The sequence below is a fragment of the Aspergillus lentulus genome (genome assembly GCF_001445615.1).
Source record: "Aspergillus lentulus DNA, contig: Alt04, strain: IFM 54703, whole genome shotgun sequence".
In the NCBI taxonomy this organism is placed as follows: domain Eukaryota; kingdom Fungi; phylum Ascomycota; class Eurotiomycetes; order Eurotiales; family Aspergillaceae; genus Aspergillus; species Aspergillus lentulus.
Genome location: NW_028322122.1, coordinates 4,285,360 through 4,302,898, shown reverse-complemented (window position 1 = coordinate 4,302,898; position 17,539 = coordinate 4,285,360). Strand labels below are relative to the sequence as shown.

Sequence of the window (17,539 nt, the reverse complement as noted above, 5' to 3'; positions counted from 1 at the left end):
GGATACCAACCCGGCTTTTTAAACAGGTGCATATACAACTTCCAAGTGAGCATACACCGATGACTCCTGCCTGTTCTCTTACGTTGGATCACGTGGTGTCAGCAACTGTTTCGTTACTGTTTCTTCGTAGTAAGCTTGGTGATGTCCGCATGTGACCTGTGAGACCTGACGGGAAGAACTGACTGTTTTGATGGTGTCGCGTTGGCACGTCTTGACTTGGATTCATCGTCCAGATTGGCGAGCTTTAATGACCTCTATCCTCTTTAATTTGAATACTCTCCAGTTAGTCCCCGAGCCATGCTTGCATTGCAAGCATGACATCACTCTTGAACACGTGGAGAAGCACCCTTCGTCTCAAGTCCTCATCCTCAAAGCTATGCTCCAACGTTTCATATATTACTCTACCATTAGAAACGCCTATAGAGGAAGAGACTTTACCTCACTATAAACCTGAACATTATTTCCCGGTCCATATCGGGGATGTATACGAGACCAGGTACCAGATCACGGGCAAGCTTGGCTATGGAGCATACTCGACCAGTTGGCTATGCCGGGACCTTCAGTAGGTCTCTTCTCCACGCGCAACCCAGGAAGCGTTGCGTTAACTATCCTCAGGGGCGACAAATATCGAGTACTGAAGGTGTCCACGTCACTGCCAACGTTTCCTACAGCAAGCGATCGCGAGCTAAAGATTTATGAGCACCTTTCGAAAGTCAATTGTACGCATCAAGGCCAGTCGCTGATTCGCGAGCTGTATGATTCATTTGATATTCAAGGGCCGGTCGGCGATCACCGCTGCCTGGTGATGCAGCCAATGCATATGACGCTTCTCGAAATCATGAGCCTGAATCCGCGACCGTTTGATATCCCTCTGCTCAGAATGACTGTTAAACGACTTCTGTTGGCCCTTGACTTCTTGCATACCGAAGCCGAAATAATTCACACTGGTACGCGGCCTTTTATTGATATAGCTGGGCAGCTCAATACTAAGTATAACTAGATTTGAAGACCGACAATCTCATGCTTACTCTGGAGGACAACACCATGCTACTGGATTTTGCGAAAGCGGAGGCTGAGGATCCTAGTCCTCGGAAGAACATTGCCGAATCTCGTACCATATACAAGAGCCGAAAATTCCGCCGACCTACCGGAGGCAAAGGCTATGGGCTTCCTATCCTGTGCGACTTTGGCGAGGCGCGAATTGGCAAGAGACAGGAATCCGGCCCGTTCGTTCAACCGCACATTTATAGAGCCCCTGAGGTCATATTTGAAATGCCGTGGGGCAGTGCTGTCGACATCTGGAACCTGGCTGGTTTGGTGAGTACGGCGCTCGCGAATCCGCCTCATGGTTGTACATCACTGATCACTCAGTAGATTTGGGACCTCTTGGAAGGCGAGCATATTTTCGGGGATATATTCGATATCAAGGGGTGCCACGACCCGTTCAAGCATCTCGCGCTGATGGTCACCTTGATTGGGCCACCGCCGAGCGAGTTTGTCAAACGCAGTGAGACAACGGAGCAGTGTTTTGACCCTAGCGGTAAGCACCGTGCCTTGGAATCAGAAGTATTATTGGCTTGGCCACAGATCTGCTGCTAATGCACATATAGGCGCATGGATTGCATATGAAGATGCAGCCTTACCATTGGTTTCTCTGGAGAGTCTGGAGAAGCGACTTTCTGGGCACGAGAAAGAATTGTATCTCCAGTTCATGAGGTCAATGCTCAAGTGGCTGCCAGAGGAACGCTGGACGGCACGACAGCTGCTTGAGCATCCATGGCTGCTCGAGTAAATGCGTCACTCTTTTCAGCGCTGGGGCTAAAACCTATCCTAAAATCGTATTTCTCGACATAATGCAGGAACCACCTGGGCGCTCCGATTAGGTTGTTAGCTACTGAAATGTTGGAGAGCTGCACTGCTTGCAATCTTCCACCGAGCCTATCTAACTGACATATGAAAGGACTCCCGTATCAGGGAACAGAGCTCAATTGTCGCATCAGGACCCGCCAACCCGTAGAAGGGTATTCTGACCCAGTTCCTCGCTCAACAGCGGAAGAGGGTGGGAACGGGACATCTCCGTGAGGATAAGCCCTCGATGTTTCGTTACAAGCAGAAAGCACCTTCCGTGGGGCCCTCTACTGGATTCGAGTAGGTCATAAAAATAATGATATACAAAATCTGAATATCATATATAACAGTAAAACTGATTATATTCTATTGGAATTTTTTATTGCGCAGAGTAATGAACAGATTGCTATCGATTCACCGTGCCCACTTGGACTAAAAGAATGCAAAGGATGCCATAGCTGAATTCGCCAACACTCCAGACAATATGTGATTGGATCAAGATTGACAACTTGTACGGTATACCCTCCATATGTATCCGTTCATTTTACAGTAATGCCCATCAAAGTTCGGCGACACAGCTTGACCAAAACAGACAAGGAGCTTCTGTAAAGCGGCAAGGGTGCCTACGGCATGATTCAAACCGACGACCTTGTGGCTGCTCAAATTGAACCGCGGGCCCAAAATCCAGAATAGGATAGGCGTGGTTCCTGATTATATCTCGAAAATACAATAGCCAGTCTGTAGGTAGCGATGTACATGGTACAACCCAGCTGCTCTACTAGTCCAATTGGCTGAGGTCCACCGCAAGCTGCGTCACCACGGTGTACGGTTTGTCGAAGCAAGCGTCCCAAAATGTCTCGCCTGAAGCCCAGAATTTCTCCAGGACGGCTTGAGCCGTCAGCGGGACATATGAGCCAATGTGGCGACTCATCTCCGGCAGGTGTTCTCGAACAAAAGCTCGCATCCCTGCGCCGCCATTCACAGCTTGCACCCCGAGCACGACCAACGGCCATAGTATGGATCTTTTTATTCTTGGGGATGACAGGGCCTCACTGAGCAGGCCCTGCAGAAGCCGCCCATGGCTGGAACAACTGGCCATCAATGGAGGGTTCAGAGGCAGAACCGACAGGCTCTGCAGCGACAGGATGCAGTATAATGACACGGCGGCCTGGTACGATTTTCCTACAATCCTCCAGTCCTCGTTTGATGACGGTTTGGAATGGGCCCATAGTTCGGAGGAGAAAACATTGATACGGGTGAGGACTCCGTACGCCTCATGGGCGAGGCCCTCCAGTCCTGCGGGATCTTGTTTCCAGGCTCGCACACGAAGATGATTGATTCTGATGATCTCGGCGAACAAGGGCTTGGGACACATCTGGAAGTCAAAGACTCCGTTACCAAACTTCTCTAGTATGAAGTCATCATCTTCAAGGCGCAAGGTACTTGTTGCCAAGTGGGAAGCGGGCGACGAAGTATCCCCAATGACTGCAATACTGTGGCTGTCAGCTGTATGCTACTCCAAACTGAACAGTTTGTGCACAATAACGTACAACACAAAGCAATGGAGCAGTGGTGCTAAGCTGGCCGACCTGGCCAGCGAACGAATGCCGCCGCGCAGCATGATTAAATTCTGGAGCCCTTCGATGTGGTATCGCCAGTGGGGAGAGGCACCTTGCTGGGCCTTACGTGGCAAGACATGCTTCAGTAGGGGGTGGATGCTTCTCATGTTGGAAATCGACTCACATCAATGAGTAGAAGCGTGATAATTCCGGCAAGGACGACGTCGCTTGAACGCTTATGTCCTTGATTAATATCGCCTCTGAGAGAGCGAATGACAAGTCCCCGGTAGCGGTAAAAGGTCACCGCTAGGGATTTAGAATGAGGGTCATCCCTCGTTTGGTTCATTCGATGACTGAGGGTCATACAGACTATACCGAGTTGTAAGTACTCAGGGTGCGCAGCCCCTCGCTGAAGAAGCGCGGATGAGATCCTGTAAACGCCATGGTGCGGGCCGAGGTCATTGATGGGGAGCAATTCGGGGTATATACAGGCGTTAACTGTGCAGGGGTTAGTCCTTTCTGGCTATGGCGCTACATATGTATTTTACTTGCAGTATTCGGCTGCCTGAGCCAGGATCGGGGCATCAGTAATGGTCTCGAAGCGGGGAACGACGGAGCGGTCTGCTTTGGTCCTCGCCTGGTTCTTTTCGTGATTGTTCACCTGTTTTCGATTCCGAAATTTTACCCTTCCAAGAGGAAGCCACTTTAACCTGAAAGGTTCCGTATCGTCGTATCCGGGACAGACGACCCCGGAGGTAGAGCACCGCTTACATTGCGGCCTGGTAAAGTCGCAGACTAAAGACCGCCGGAGACATTCCCAACAGTGGCGCTGTCGATCCTCCATTGTATATGTACTTGATCGGAGACGATCAAGCGAGGGAACTATAAACGGCTCCAGGGGTGGGAAAGTGAAAGGGTTGTCTCTCTCCCCTGGAGTAAGTTCGCGAGTAGTACAATAAGTTGAGCGACAGTTCTTTCAGGCCTTCAATAGGCAACCGCCTCAGAATGATCGTCACCGGTTGTATTTAGCGTCTTGGCGTCTCTATTTTCCTAATTCGGCAAAGCGTCTCCCGACTATAATGCTCTCTTTGGAGAGCAACTGGAGAGCCATATAAGCCGGCATGGACCACTGCCAAATAAATAACAAGAGAGAGAATCCTATTTGGTTCAAGTTGAGAATTTTCTCTTCAAGGTCCAATACATCATGGCAAGCGGGCAAGTCGGTAGGTTAGCCTAGATTCCTCCACCACTACAGTGTTGTACGGAGTTTGTGATAGCGATACTGACAAGCTCTAGTTCCAGGGAGCCCTTACGTCTACGCTCCTAATAAGGGGGCTCCCGTTTTCTTCACAATTGCCTTCGCTGTCTCAGCAGCTGGCCATATTTGGCAATGCCTGTGGGTGTCCTGAGTTCCTGCGATATGCCTTCCTTCAAGCAGACTTCCTAATTCCCACATTAGCCGCTACAGATGCATCAGAATGATTGGGCTGCACCCATTGTGTGCAGTGCTGTTTACAGTTGGATATGCAATGCGGACATATGGAGCCGACGGGCACTATATATACAATCCTGACAGCTCACAAAACCTGCTCGTCTATATTCTCAGCCAGGTTTTTATCTATATATGCCCGTGAGTTATATATGAGATCAATGCTGTCTCCGTGCTGACTGAATGTCTGGCCCTATAGCCCCCTCCTCGAACTCGCCAACTACCACGTTCTCGGCCGGATGTTCTACTACGTCCCAAATCTCGCACCCCTTCCCCCCGGCAAAGTCCTGGCCATTTTCGGAGCTCTGATGGCACTCGTCGAGGCATTGAACGCTCTGGGGGTAGCCTTCAACGCTAACCCAACCGGCAGCCAGCAAGGATTGGGAAAAGCTTTGATCCTTGTCGCGCTGGCGCTTCAACTGTGCGTGGTTCTGTCGTTCGTTTCAATAGCGGCCTCCTTCCAGTGGCGGTGCGCAAAAGCCAATATCCGTCGCAGGTCTCTCCCGACCCTTCTGGTCACGCTAGACATCAGCATGGGGTTAATCCTGGTCCGTTGCATCTACCGGCTGGTGGAGCATGTCGGCAATACGTCGGTGGATCTCGGTGATCCAGACGAACTTAGATCCCTGAGTCCCCTTTTGCGATACGAGTGGTTCTTCTATGTCTTTGAGGCGTCGCTCATGCTCCTCAACTCTTTCTTATGGAATGTGTTCAATCCGGGTCGGTATCTGCCCAGACACCACACTGTTTATTTGGCGGCGGATGGCACGACCGAAATCGAAGAGGAGGGAGTTCGCAATGACCAACATGCTCTGGTTAAAGTTGCGTATGCGGCCGTCAATGCGCTGACATTTGGCCTGTTTCGCCTCTTTGTCCGCCAGAAGGATGAAGAGAACCACCCGCTAACAGAGCGGAATAAGTAGATATCTGCTATGGGATGTCAGATCGAACGGCGGCTGGAATACTGGAAGCAGCTCTCTGAAGCCATCAACATCCCTATCTAGATCTGGTAGAATGGACTCTAAGGGGTGACACCAGTTTCGACACCAGATGCAGCTAGTTAAAAGAAGGGAATGGATTGCATGAATTGCATGGCAATGAAATGGATTCGGCAAATTTAGACTTGTCCATATATTCTGCGCAGAAGCTCTTATTGCAGTCCAATGCAACCAGTGAACCTGGTAAGACTGTGCACATGTTCGGGTACTTATCTTTGGGGGTAAAAAGTCGAGATGCTGGAAAGATAGAAAGGAAAAGCCTTGGTTTGAGGGAAAGTACGAATCATCGTATTTGATAATAATGCTATTATCATCAATATCCGGCCAACTTCTGGAGTTTTCTGACTCGGTCTTGTGCCACTAGGGATTTATGAAACGTCCGGCAAAATTCAGCACCGGTAATGCTTCTATAGTGGGTTTCACTCTCTGCCACTGGCTATTAAAATTGATTAATATTGACTCAGTACTACGTAGTCATAATACTCAACTAATCACACACAATAATCAAAGCTTAAGTGATTCATACTATCGTCCCCTCTCCTTTCCAGGCTGTTATGCTCCACTAGATGCAAGTATCTTCGGACTCTCGGCAAAATATGTAGACTCATAGTAACATGGATAATAATAATTCTGGCAGGTTATGTATTGTGATCATCATTGTGAATGGAATATACTTGGACCAAACAGAAAGCACTTCGAACTAAGCTTCGGCCGCCGAGGCTAGGCATTTCTTGGAGCCAACATGTTTCATCAAGGAAGCAATTTCCCTCTACTCTCTAGGCTAATTTGGAAAGTGGAATGATTAGAGGAACGAGTGGATCCATCAAAAATGATATCGATTAACTCCTAGCTGGCCAGAATAGCCTTAGGCTAGGTACTGCTCGTCACCGGTCCTAGATTGTAAGTTTGTGACGAGCAGTGAGACCTTCTGTCCTTCTAGGTCCTTCCATCTGGGCTGTCAGAAGACCGTCATTTTAGGCTGTTGGTAAAAGTGTCGTCTCGTCGGGCCTGATTCCGTGAAGACTGTGGACTGCCGAAGTTGGGGTAATTCTGCAGCAGAGGGGAAGCAACCGCTAAGCTTTTAGCCGCTGGTACAATCTGGGGAAAGCATTACTGCCGAGAAGCAAAGATCACCCAAGCAAAGCTTGCTCTCTAAGGTGGTGTGATCATTCAGCTAGGCTGTTCGAAAATACATAAATTTAGCCGAAAAAAAAACATATAAGGAGGGTCTGTCTGTCCCCTCCTGCCAGAGCACTTTGACGATCATCACTTTATCCATTAGAGCCTACATACAATTGAGTTTCAAAATGATCTCCTTTTCCTCACTTAGCTTGAGTCTCGCCTTTATCGCCGGCACATATGCTCTTCCTGGTGACAAGTCCGTCAACTTAGCGGAACGTCAGACCATCACGTCCAGCCAGACAGGCACTAACAACGGCTACTACTATTCCTTCTGGACCAACGGTGCCGGATCAGTGCAATACACCAACGGCGCCGGCGGCGAATATAGCGTGACATGGGCGAACCAGAACGGTGGTGACTTTACCTGTGGGAAGGGCTGGAATCCTGGCAGTGACCAGTGGGTGACGCCAGAGAACTATAAGAAGACACGAAGCAAGCACTAAACTCTCTACTAGTGACATTACCTTCTCTGGCAGCTTTAATCCTTCCGGAAATGCTTACCTCTCCGTGTATGGATGGACTACCAGCCCCCTAGTGGAATACTACATCCTCGAGAACTACGGTAGCTACAATCCTGGCTCGAGCATGACGCACAAGGGCACCGTCACCAGCGACGGATCCACCTACGACATCTACGAGCACCAACAGGTCAACCAGCCTTCGATCATCGGCACGGCCACCTTCAACCAGTACTGGTCCATCCGCCAAAACAAGCGGTCCAGCGGCACGGTCACTACCGCGAATCACTTCAAGGCCTGGGCTAGCCTAGGGATGAACCTGGGTACCCATAACTATCAGATCGTCTCCACTGAGGGATATGAGAGCAGCGGTACGTCGACCATCACCGTCTCGTCTGGTGGTTCCTCTTCCGGCGGAAGCGGCGGCAGCTCGTCTACTACTTCCTCGGGCAGCTCCCCTACTGGTGGCTCCGGCAGTGTAAGTCTTCTCCCACATGGCTGTGGCTTTATGTGTATTCTGACTGGAATAGTGCTCTGCTTTGTGGGGCCAGTGCGGTGGAATCGGCTGGTCTGGTCCTACTTGCTGCTCCTCGGGCACTTGCAAGGCCTCCAACTCGTACTACTCCCAGTGCTTGTAGCACATCCTTGCAAGGTTATCTCCAAGGTATGAGCGCATCTGAATATATGCGATGGATTTTGAGACTGGAGATCCTGGTGTTCCCGCTGTCACATATAGCACTTATTCCTAAATAGGCATAGTAATTAACAGTCTCACTTTTACTTTGAGCTCCTAGGTTCTATCTTACTACGTCAGTAGAGATAGTGTCGAAGCTGGAATGACCGGATCATCCCTCCTCTCCACGTCCGTCGCGCTCCTTGACTATTATACACTTGGATTAGGATTGCTACATATGTTCACAGAACTGGAAGGAAAAGTAAATAAGACCAGTTGCTGTACATGCATCCCTCTCTTCACACTTGCTTATTATATGCGTCCTCGGTCTGCTATCGGCCAGCTTCGGACGCGGAAAGACCAAGCCAACCCGTTACAATCCGCCTAACCGCTCTCATCGCCAATTATAGATGTAACCAAGCTGACGATCGGCAATAGGATCATGAAGACGGGGAGTAACTGACCAAAATCCCAAAATGATGTGAGGCCGTTCTGGAGCAGACTGTAAATCAGAGCACCTAAGCTGAAAGCCCACAACAGCGCCAGCCAGACACCCGCCATTCTCCATGGAAAGATAACCTCCGCAACCAAGGATAGTATCCATCTTGTCAGTTTGGAATCTGTCTGCACATACCTATCGCTGAAAGCTACCGCAATTTTGAAAAGACGCTGCTTCGCTATGACATAGGGGTTATACCGATGCCATATAGGGCCCGAAGTAGCATTGTGCGACAAGGGTTTCACCGTAGCTAACCATTCCCGGATGAAGACGATCTCCTGCGCCGAGGGCGAGACACGACTGACGATGGTTCTGACCTGCATTGCCTGCTCGGAAAGAAAGACCGGTAGATATGTGAGCAGATATATCCACATAATGCCAATAGCCTCAATCACAGTTGCCGCGTGCCAGAACTTGCTGACCACGGAGGGCAATTTCTGAGAATCGGTTGGTTCATTAGGCGATAGAATGCGCACCGCGACGACCAGCCACAAGCGTAAATGATATACATGATCACCACACGGAGCGTAGCAAGCTTCCGATGGCGCTGGAAGTAGGGACGGAGGGAGAGGAGCGTTGCTGCATGTGTGAAACTGGAGTAGCAGACCACATCGGTCACTGTCCATAGGTTGTTGGCGCCGTGGTGGACGGACGATCGCCAGTACTGAGCATAGCCGCACACGAGCAGCAAGAGTCCGGTCACCAGTTGCTGGTCACTCAGCTGAAGCACAAAAGCCGTCAAGACGCGTATCCAGAATTTGTCTGAATGGTTGAGTGTTCTGTGTTTCCCGTATTGCTCCTCGTGGATCGTGGACGCTGAAGGGGACGGACCGCGTCTTCGGAGGTAAAGAACTGCATACGAGGCGATAAAGGTCAATATCCCGGTCAATATAAAGCCGCTTATTACCTACTTCCAGTTAGTACATATCTTCTTAAAAACGCTTGGGAGACGCACCCCTGCTCCGGCAATATTGGGGTCTGGTTGATATGGGTTCACTACTGTACAGTCACCCATGGACTCCATTAGACAAAAGAATTGACCAATGAATGGTATAAACTGGACGAAAAATCTTGGAACGGAAAGTAGTCCGTGTTCAGTCGAAAAGTAGTCATGTTCGATGCCTAATATCCAATGTATTCTGGGAGATAGAAGGTCTACACCTGAATGTCTACGCAGGACAAATACGCCGTGATTTATGCAAAGATATTCTCCCTCAAGGCAGGCTCTGTTGTCTTCCGATGTTTGATTATCAACCAGGCGGTGCCCGACAAATATCAAATCGCAACGCATCTTCTGAGCTCGTGCTAGAGGAAGGCTAATCATCTTGTGTTGGGTAAGTGCCCAGATATTTGCCCGGGCGTAAGTAGGGTATGCACAGCCACCTCATGGCGTGGCAACTGGCAACTACACGCGCTGGCCAGTGATTGATCAAGATAGATACTATCATCTGCCGGAAGACATCACCGATTATTTAGCTTAAAAACGATACTTAGGTGATCTGTTAGAGCTTCCAGATATCAGTGTGAGCAGTAATGCCGGGAGGGACAGTTGCAACGCCAATTTGTCCATTGACGTAATTTTGGAACTTGGTCAACATAGCACTTGATTCAGGGCTACTGAGCTAGTAAACGTGGTGATGGCGCTTTCAAGCCAACATCATACTTGGCGTGTAATCTCACTCTCCTAGTACACACTTCTAAGCCAGAGCCTTGGCCGCCACTTGTTCCGCACTCTCCTCTGCAATTCCCAGTAAATCCGCGTCTGATTCCTCTCGCGACCGAGCAAGAAGACAGCGGGATTGACCCTCATCGAACAATTGTGCCACCACCAAGTCCAGAATCCAGCCACTAACCCCCTCCTGGAATTTGCGTTTCCCGTTCTCCATGAGTGTCTGGGTGGACGCTCGTTGTACCTCCCACTGTTTCCCCGTCGCAGATTGAAATGCTTCCAACAGCTCGTTCTGACAGGTTATGATGGACTGCGCCTTGACAAACCGGTTGGCTGTCTCGTTCGGATGCTGTAAGACGCCGACTACCGACTGTCCGATACCCTCGAGCGTGGTTCCGGTGAACCGTTCGGTGCCAGAGTCATAGATGATGGCCGAGCAGTGCGCTACATCGAAGCCCATCGCCGGGAAGCGTTTCAACGCCTTGAGAGCTGATCAGTCCGAGGCGTGAGTATGAAATGAATCGCTTTCGCTCACCCAGTCAATTGGATTCCCAATGCTGATTCCCGTGTATGTAAAGTTGGGATTACTATCTGCCTTGGCCTTTGCATGATCCCATCCCGCACGACGTTGCGCGTGAATGGGGGCGAACTCGGGCAAAGACTTGGGATTGTCGCCCCAGCCAAAGTCATCCAAGATGAAACGCTTCACGCCCGCAGCCTCTGCCGCATCAATGATGGTGGATTGTGCCCCGATACCGCCGGGACCCACCACGCAGACGGCTGCATCCTGTCCAGCTAGGGCGGATGTGAGATTCTCCAGGGTGTAAGTCGTTCTGATTACTGGAATGCCGGGAGGGAACGTCGCCTTCGATTCGGTCCTGGTGATGATCGTTACCGTGAAGCCTGCACGCTGTAGGGCTGCTGTGATTGGGTTGCCAAAGTTGCCAGAGGCCGGTAGGGAGGTCAGTAGGGGTGTTTTCTCGTCATATTGAACGCTAGACAGTCGGTCTTACACCGAAAATAGCGACTCTTTGGATGACGGCCATGATGTTGATGTGCCCTTGTTTCTAAATCGACTTATTGCTGGCTTGTATTGATGCTTGAGGTGAAACGTAGGGCATTTTATAAACAAAGTCACGGAAGACAGAGGCCCATCAATTCGCAGGCAACCATCTCACATCATCACATGTCTCACTTCGTCTTAGCGCTGACCCCGCAGCTAGTATTTTAGTAGTCTAGCAGCATGGGACAAGCTTGGAGGCTCATTTTGTCTCTGGCGATTCATGAGTTTAGAGTCTAGACCTTTCGGAACAGACGGGGCTCATTTGGTCTTAAATAGACTTGTAATCAGAGGACAGAGACCATATAGAAACAACGGTGGTGACTGCTGAATAATCGCTGAATAATTAGCTGAATAATCAGCTGTTGATTGCGAAATTCCCTGTTTGAGTTTAGCCTTTATGCCTCACTTGTCAGGCCTCTATTTCTGTGCCACCTTCCTAAGGCCCTAAAATGAACCAGAACTAGGGCCACTATACCCAAATAGTTGAGTTGACAAGGTCTTGTATAAGACAAGCGGCAGCGAGATACTAAACTTGGCGTTGGATATCGCGTTGATGACTTGGATTTAAAAGAATATTAGCGACATAAAAGTTACTGGCGTCGAGTTTCAGGGAATCTCCAATCAATGAAAATCTAATATCACCGTGCCAACTGACGGGTTGTCTTCAGAGCTGAACAATATTGGCAGGGACTCTATCTCATGTGGTTTGACATATTCAACTTATACGAAAGTTGGATAACTCGCGATAGCAGAGCCTGCCACTGCCTTCGCGTATCGATAAGTGGTTGCCGAGTAAAACATATTGCCAGGAAGGGACTCAAGTCATTCCCCGGGCAAAGCGAAGCTGCTTGTCATTAAGCTCCCGAGCATCCGTGAGGCTCTCGTATACGTGGTAGATCTGATCTTCCATGTCATGCAGTAAACTCCGGAGGACAATCTTAGCAGCACGAGGACTAAGACTAAGAGGATCTTGCAGAACCATAACACCATTGACAAGTGCGCTGCCACCTTTTTGCATGTCCTGGAATTCCTTGTTGTGAGAATAAAGATCATTTGTGAGTGAGAAGTGCATCATATAAAGTCGGTGTAGACAGCTAAGCGGATTCATCTCAGAGACCGTGAGATCGATGCCGCACGTGAACTTTAATGCTGCGTCAACGAACCTGTCATTAAACTATCAGTGATGGAACCGTTTCAAAGCATATAAAATCTCACTCAACGGCAAAGTCATGGATACGGTGATTAACATAGTCTACAAAGGTATTGTAGCTGGTGCTTGCGTTGGGAGGGCTAGACCGGGTATGCTCTACCCAGCTTAGAATACCTTGTTTTCGCCCTCCTCGCAGCATACTGAGCTATTTTGCCAGATTCATGTGCTCTATCTCGTTGAGATTGGATTCATATTCATGTGCGCTGGCATACGCCCCCATACCAAAGATGCATCGTGATACGTCTCATGCATCCTTACAACAACAGTGGCCGTGACCGGGGGAGCCAACTGAGCGGCAATATCGAATCAGCATTTCGGACGGCACTCGCGGAAAAAGAGGTCCTGCAACATCTTTAATATGTTTTATGGGCTCAAGACCACGAACACGTCATCCCGACAGGTAATTGGCTTGTTCATGGCGTATGCAAGGAGGCACCCCTTCTCTGTGGAGATAAATAACACTATCCTTGACTTTCAGGTTGGCTGTAGATTTAACTCCAACACAGGCAAATTCGAGTTTTAACGTTTAACAACAGCTACCATCCTTTTCCATCTCGTCGCCTTCGTGATACCCAGCAAAAATGCCTGCCGACTCGAAGGTGGTGATTGTTGTCGGTGCTACAGGTAATAGCTTAGTTTTCCTATGCCATCTCATCCTCCACTCAAGATAGTAAGGTTGTCTTCTTTCTAATCTGTTCGGCCATAGGGAAGCAGGGAGGTTCTGTCGCTCGTTCTCTTCTGCAGAATAAATACTTTCACGTACGCTGCATTACTCGATCCCCCACATCCGCCAAGGCCAAGGAGCTTGCCCGTCTGGGGGCAGAAATATGTCAAGCAGATGGCTTCAACGAGGCTGACCTGCTTCGCGCTTTCAATGGGGGCTGGGGAGCCTTCGTCAATACCAACTCTGAGGACCCCGTTTGTTCATCCCTCGTCCCACATCCACCTACCCTATACTCTGTCTTGCTATTGAGGCTGATTTCCGATAGGAACTTGCTATTAACGGACGCACAGACGAAGAGCTAGGCAAAAACATCGTCCGATGCGCTGCGCTTGCCGGAGTTCAGCACCTGGTGTACAGCTCCGGAGCGCCGTCACACGCATTGACCAACGGCGCAGTCCGCATTCCAGGACTCGACAGTGAGTCTTGTGAGTCTGTGGCTTTACAAGCAGCCATTGACCTATTACTAAATAGTGAAGGCGAAAGTTGAGCAATTCGCGCGAGCCACGCCAGCCTTCCAAACTGTCACTCCGATCATCGCAGCATGGTTCATGGAAAACATGCTTGAGACAGAGTACGCCGACCTATTTGGTGGCTTTCCGCTGTTGCAGGACTCAGATGGCTACCTGACTTACAAAACGCCCTTCTGGAGCCTGAAGGAAGACTTCCCTTGGATCAGCATTGCTGATGACTTTGGTGATCTGGTCCATGGTATCCTCCTCCAGCCACTGCGCTGGAATCGTCGGGTAGTGCAAGCTGTTGGTGCCATTACATCATCTGCTGAGGTGGTGAACACTTTTGCGTCAGGTAAGTTCTCTGAGCGTGAAGAAGCCCAGTAGTGTCGTCTGAACTCACTCACACTAAATTACTCTGTAGTCACTGGTAAAAAGGCACGATTCATTCCGCTAGTTGACCCGTTTGAGATGAAGACGCTCAGCACACACTGGAGAGAGCAGGAACGGGATGCGTTCCTCTTCTCTCAGTTGCGAGATGGAGAGTTTTTCGGCAATGGACCTACGGAGACTGAGACAGCTACAGCGCTCAAGAAAGCAGCCTTTGAGGCCAAGGGCAGGCAGGGAAGCGCGACACTGATGACTGTGCGTGAGTTTTTCCAGCGTGAGTTTGCATAAATAGTGAAGTTCATCTCGTCGGGCTCTTGTTAGAGGTTTCACCATTGGACATGTTAATTCACCTACGCCAGCGGCAATATTCCACAAGACCAGGAAACCAAAGAGACCACGAGTAGGCTCGTTGTAAACCCAGAAGTCATGACATCCCTCAGGTAATAGTAAATTTGTGACTCCATCCTGACAGAAACATAGGGAAGGCCTGTAGCTGAATTCTTTTCTGACCATTATTCAAACTTGCTGGAAGAGAAAGCCACCCGCTCCTGTTAATCTCATGTTTACATCCACCAGCACGAGTCCCACCGACTGCCCCTTAACTTACTGGATTTTACAGCGAGCATGTCGACACTAGATAAGTGAACTAAGGGCGTCAGACGTGTGGAATGATGTGGTGTCCTGGATCCTACTGACGCTGACCAGACATGAATATGGTCTTCGAGTCAACTGGAACGACGCGGATGTCCTCTAGATACCAGTAATATTTATCATTTCATATCTAGCTGCTTTGAGCTACTCGCTCTCAGCCAAGGTTTCAACCAAGAACCAATAGATTCCACATCAGCCCTGCACTGTCCATGTCCAGGCAATAATCAGTAAGGGATCAGGGTGTATCCTGAGAGCTCTGGGATTGCTCAGGAAAGTGATCAGGGCACACACTCTCTACCTCCAGTCACAATCCAGCTAGCTCAGTGAGCAAAAAGCAGTGGCACTTCGGACCGAATCCACAAATGGTGAGTCTTACAGTATCCGCAGAAAAGCAGTTCAGTAGTCGAGTAGCATTGGGACAAGCTTTGGAGGCTCATTCTGTCATAAATAGATTTGTACCCAGAGACCTGCAAGAGGATCATATGACAGCACGACACGCGTAGTCTATAGACTTAGTTCACATATTACACCCTCGGAGCTTATAGTATCACAAATGCATCACATAGAATGAATGGAATATAGTCTTTATTAATAGATTAATACTAAAGTAATTCTATTTTATCATCTATAAGTCTATCCAAAAACTCCAAGCATTGATCTATGTTCTTCCTTTATGGTATAGGACGACCTATTTCAGCCCTCTCTTGCCCTTGTACTGCCTCCCAGATGATCAACGATATGTCTCGATTATTCCGCGACTCCGACAATTGTATAGATGGCAATCCTATGGTCCGAAGCGACGCAACCAAACAGAAAACGTTCTGCCTTGCGTCTTGGCGTCCGGGAATGCGAGTTACCCTGGAAGATCCGTCTCAGTTTGGTCCAGTCACTGCGATTTCCTTATCAATGCCATCCCTCGCGGGTTCAACAGAATCGTATCGTGATCAGCTATAAATGATGGCTTTTGGAGTCGTTCCAGGATCGGATATTCTCTGGACTTTGCCGACCGCCACAGTGCTCTATTCTTTTGGCTGAATCATCTCATTCGGACTGGAAGTGGACGATCGTTGAATCCTTCGAAGCTTTAATCCCTCTTTGTGCCGCTAGTCCGAGGAAAAATGGGATGAAGGTGGCCGGTTCTGCTTCCGCCGACCGGCCATATCATTATGTGGGGTTCGAAACGTCAAATTTTCGAGTAATCCCCTCACGCTACTGCCACAGCCTTGTGGTACTGACTGGCCAGTTCTTCACATACGCCCCAGATGCGTCGACGGTTCGCAACTCCAATCAGTGCCAGGTCGTCCATGCCGTAGCGAGCAGCGGTCATCTTGTCGAGCCACATGTACAAGCGCTTATAGTTGACATCGGCCGGCAAATCCTTGGGGTTCTGCGAGGTGTAAAATTCCCAGAACCATGGCATATCCCACTGGATAAATCGTTTCCAGAACCAGTTGTCCTGAGTGACAATCTGAATGCTCAGTGACGCCTGAGTCAATGCCTTGAGCGAATCCCCAGGCAGGTATGAGCAGATCTGATACACGAGTTCGAGTGGGAGCTTGCCGAAGGGGCTGGTAGGCGAGCGGCCCTTGAGATCGAATTGTGCGAATGACTGTTTGAATTTGCTGTCCGTGGTCATATCCTTTTTAAGAAAGTCGTCTAAACCGGATGTCTCGGTTGGATGAGTCGCGCAGTACTGCAACTGGTCAGTATGAGTATAGTACAGCTTGGTCGTTGCTGCTTGCCTCTGCGCCAGGGATGCACTCCCAGTACCGGCCTTGCGCCCGCCGAATGTCGTCGCCATAGTTCAGTCGCAAAGCGGAGGAGGATTCGTTGCTCAACTCCGTCATGACATTGTACAGTACTTTCATGTCGATTGCTGAACTATCGGTGGAGCCGGTGAGGACGCGGGTCAGGATCTCAAAGCAGCATCCGTGGAAGGGGATGACTGGTCCGGGGGTGTCGTCAGTCCCGGAGCCATAGCTGTATGACATTAGAAGAGGTCCTTTCCAGTTCGATGGATAGGGTGGTCAAACCAGGTATAAACGTTCCGGTCTTGACCCGGTACAGCGTCAGTTCCCGACTTGATAGCAATCTCTCCCTGCAATAATCCGTAAGCCTGCTGAATCGTCGATATACCCTTGGCTGGAGAAGCATACAACGTCTGCATAATAACCCGGTCCGGATACAAATGCCCTGATAATAGTCAGATAACCCGCCTTGGTCGATGAAAAAGGCGATCATCCAGCACTCACTTTCCCTTTCCCGAGGCAGCTTGAGGGTTGAATCCGAGACAGTATGCCTTATAGAGCCATGCTACGTTCTCCCAGCCAACAATCTTGGGATCGTAACTGCGAACGGGCTCTTCACCCTCCTGGGGAACCTGGTCGATAGACTGACCCGCTTGGAGGGCCTGAGATCTCTTTTCAATCCACCGCCTTCGACGCTCGGCTGCTGTTTCTGAGGGAGTTTCGATGAGCATTCCACAAAAGCCGACGCCGCAGATGGCGCAGTAGCAGTCGTAGGCCATCGTGACTACTGGATTGAGTTCCCGTGTATCCACGGGAAGAGTGTCGAGTGGAGATGCAAATGAGGATGTGTTGATGGTTTGACGGGGGATGAATGATCTATCTCTACTCTCGAGACAGGGTAGAGTGCATTTATTATTATCAGACCATAT

The 17,539-nt window shown here is 49.6% G+C and overlaps 8 protein-coding genes across 8 annotated transcripts; 4 read left to right on the top strand and 4 right to left on the bottom strand.

The window, feature by feature from the left end:
- Window positions 1–314: 314 nt before the first annotated feature.
- Window positions 315–1,792, top strand: ALT_2681 (putative protein kinase; the record flags this gene model as incomplete). The annotated part of the gene is made up of 5 exons (XM_089599400.1): window positions 315–562; window positions 616–947; window positions 1,001–1,317; window positions 1,375–1,540; window positions 1,611–1,792. 5 exons carry the CDS (start codon window positions 315–317, stop codon window positions 1,790–1,792), a joined length of 1,245 nt encoding a protein of 414 aa, XP_089456546.1.
- An 834-nt stretch (window positions 1,793–2,626) lies between these two features.
- On the bottom strand, window positions 2,627–3,574 carry ALT_2680 (uncharacterized protein; the record flags this gene model as incomplete). Its single annotated transcript, XM_033561815.2, has 2 exons — window positions 2,627–3,341; window positions 3,399–3,574. The coding sequence occupies 2 exons, from the start codon at window positions 3,572–3,574 to the stop codon at window positions 2,627–2,629; spliced, it is 891 nt and encodes a 296-aa protein (XP_033417706.2).
- A 1,037-nt stretch (window positions 3,575–4,611) lies between these two features.
- Window positions 4,612–5,819, top strand: ALT_2679 (putative RTA1 domain protein; the record flags this gene model as incomplete). Its single annotated transcript, XM_033561816.2, has 4 exons — window positions 4,612–4,630; window positions 4,704–4,803; window positions 4,867–5,037; window positions 5,096–5,819. The coding sequence occupies 4 exons, from the start codon at window positions 4,612–4,614 to the stop codon at window positions 5,817–5,819; spliced, it is 1,014 nt and encodes a 337-aa protein (XP_033417707.2).
- A 1,382-nt stretch (window positions 5,820–7,201) lies between these two features.
- ALT_2678 (endo-1,4-beta-xylanase B) lies at window positions 7,202–8,172 on the top strand (the record flags this gene model as incomplete). Its single annotated transcript, XM_033561817.2, has 3 exons — window positions 7,202–7,473; window positions 7,532–8,012; window positions 8,065–8,172. 3 exons carry the CDS (start codon window positions 7,202–7,204, stop codon window positions 8,170–8,172), a joined length of 861 nt encoding a protein of 286 aa, XP_033417708.2.
- A 419-nt stretch (window positions 8,173–8,591) lies between these two features.
- On the bottom strand, window positions 8,592–9,730 carry ALT_2677 (uncharacterized protein; the record flags this gene model as incomplete). Its single annotated transcript, XM_089599399.1, has 3 exons — window positions 8,592–9,143; window positions 9,224–9,613; window positions 9,662–9,730. 3 exons carry the CDS (start codon window positions 9,728–9,730, stop codon window positions 8,592–8,594), a joined length of 1,011 nt encoding a protein of 336 aa, XP_089456545.1.
- Window positions 9,731–10,403: 673 nt separating this feature from the next.
- On the bottom strand, window positions 10,404–11,421 carry ALT_2676 (aromatic alcohol reductase; the record flags this gene model as incomplete). The annotated part of the gene is made up of 3 exons (XM_033561819.2): window positions 10,404–10,856; window positions 10,911–11,285; window positions 11,389–11,421. The coding sequence occupies 3 exons, from the start codon at window positions 11,419–11,421 to the stop codon at window positions 10,404–10,406; spliced, it is 861 nt and encodes a 286-aa protein (XP_033417710.2).
- Window positions 11,422–13,229: 1,808 nt separating this feature from the next.
- Window positions 13,230–14,499, top strand: ALT_2675 (NmrA/HSCARG family protein; the record flags this gene model as incomplete). The annotated part of the gene is made up of 5 exons (XM_089599398.1): window positions 13,230–13,272; window positions 13,355–13,581; window positions 13,638–13,788; window positions 13,844–14,176; window positions 14,246–14,499. 5 exons carry the CDS (start codon window positions 13,230–13,232, stop codon window positions 14,497–14,499), a joined length of 1,008 nt encoding a protein of 335 aa, XP_089456544.1.
- A 1,567-nt stretch (window positions 14,500–16,066) lies between these two features.
- Window positions 16,067–17,389, bottom strand: ALT_2674 (F-box protein; the record flags this gene model as incomplete). The annotated part of the gene is made up of 5 exons (XM_089599397.1): window positions 16,067–16,531; window positions 16,584–16,842; window positions 16,896–16,960; window positions 17,019–17,055; window positions 17,115–17,389. The coding sequence occupies 5 exons, from the start codon at window positions 17,387–17,389 to the stop codon at window positions 16,067–16,069; spliced, it is 1,101 nt and encodes a 366-aa protein (XP_089456543.1).
- Window positions 17,390–17,539: the final 150 nt, after the last annotated feature.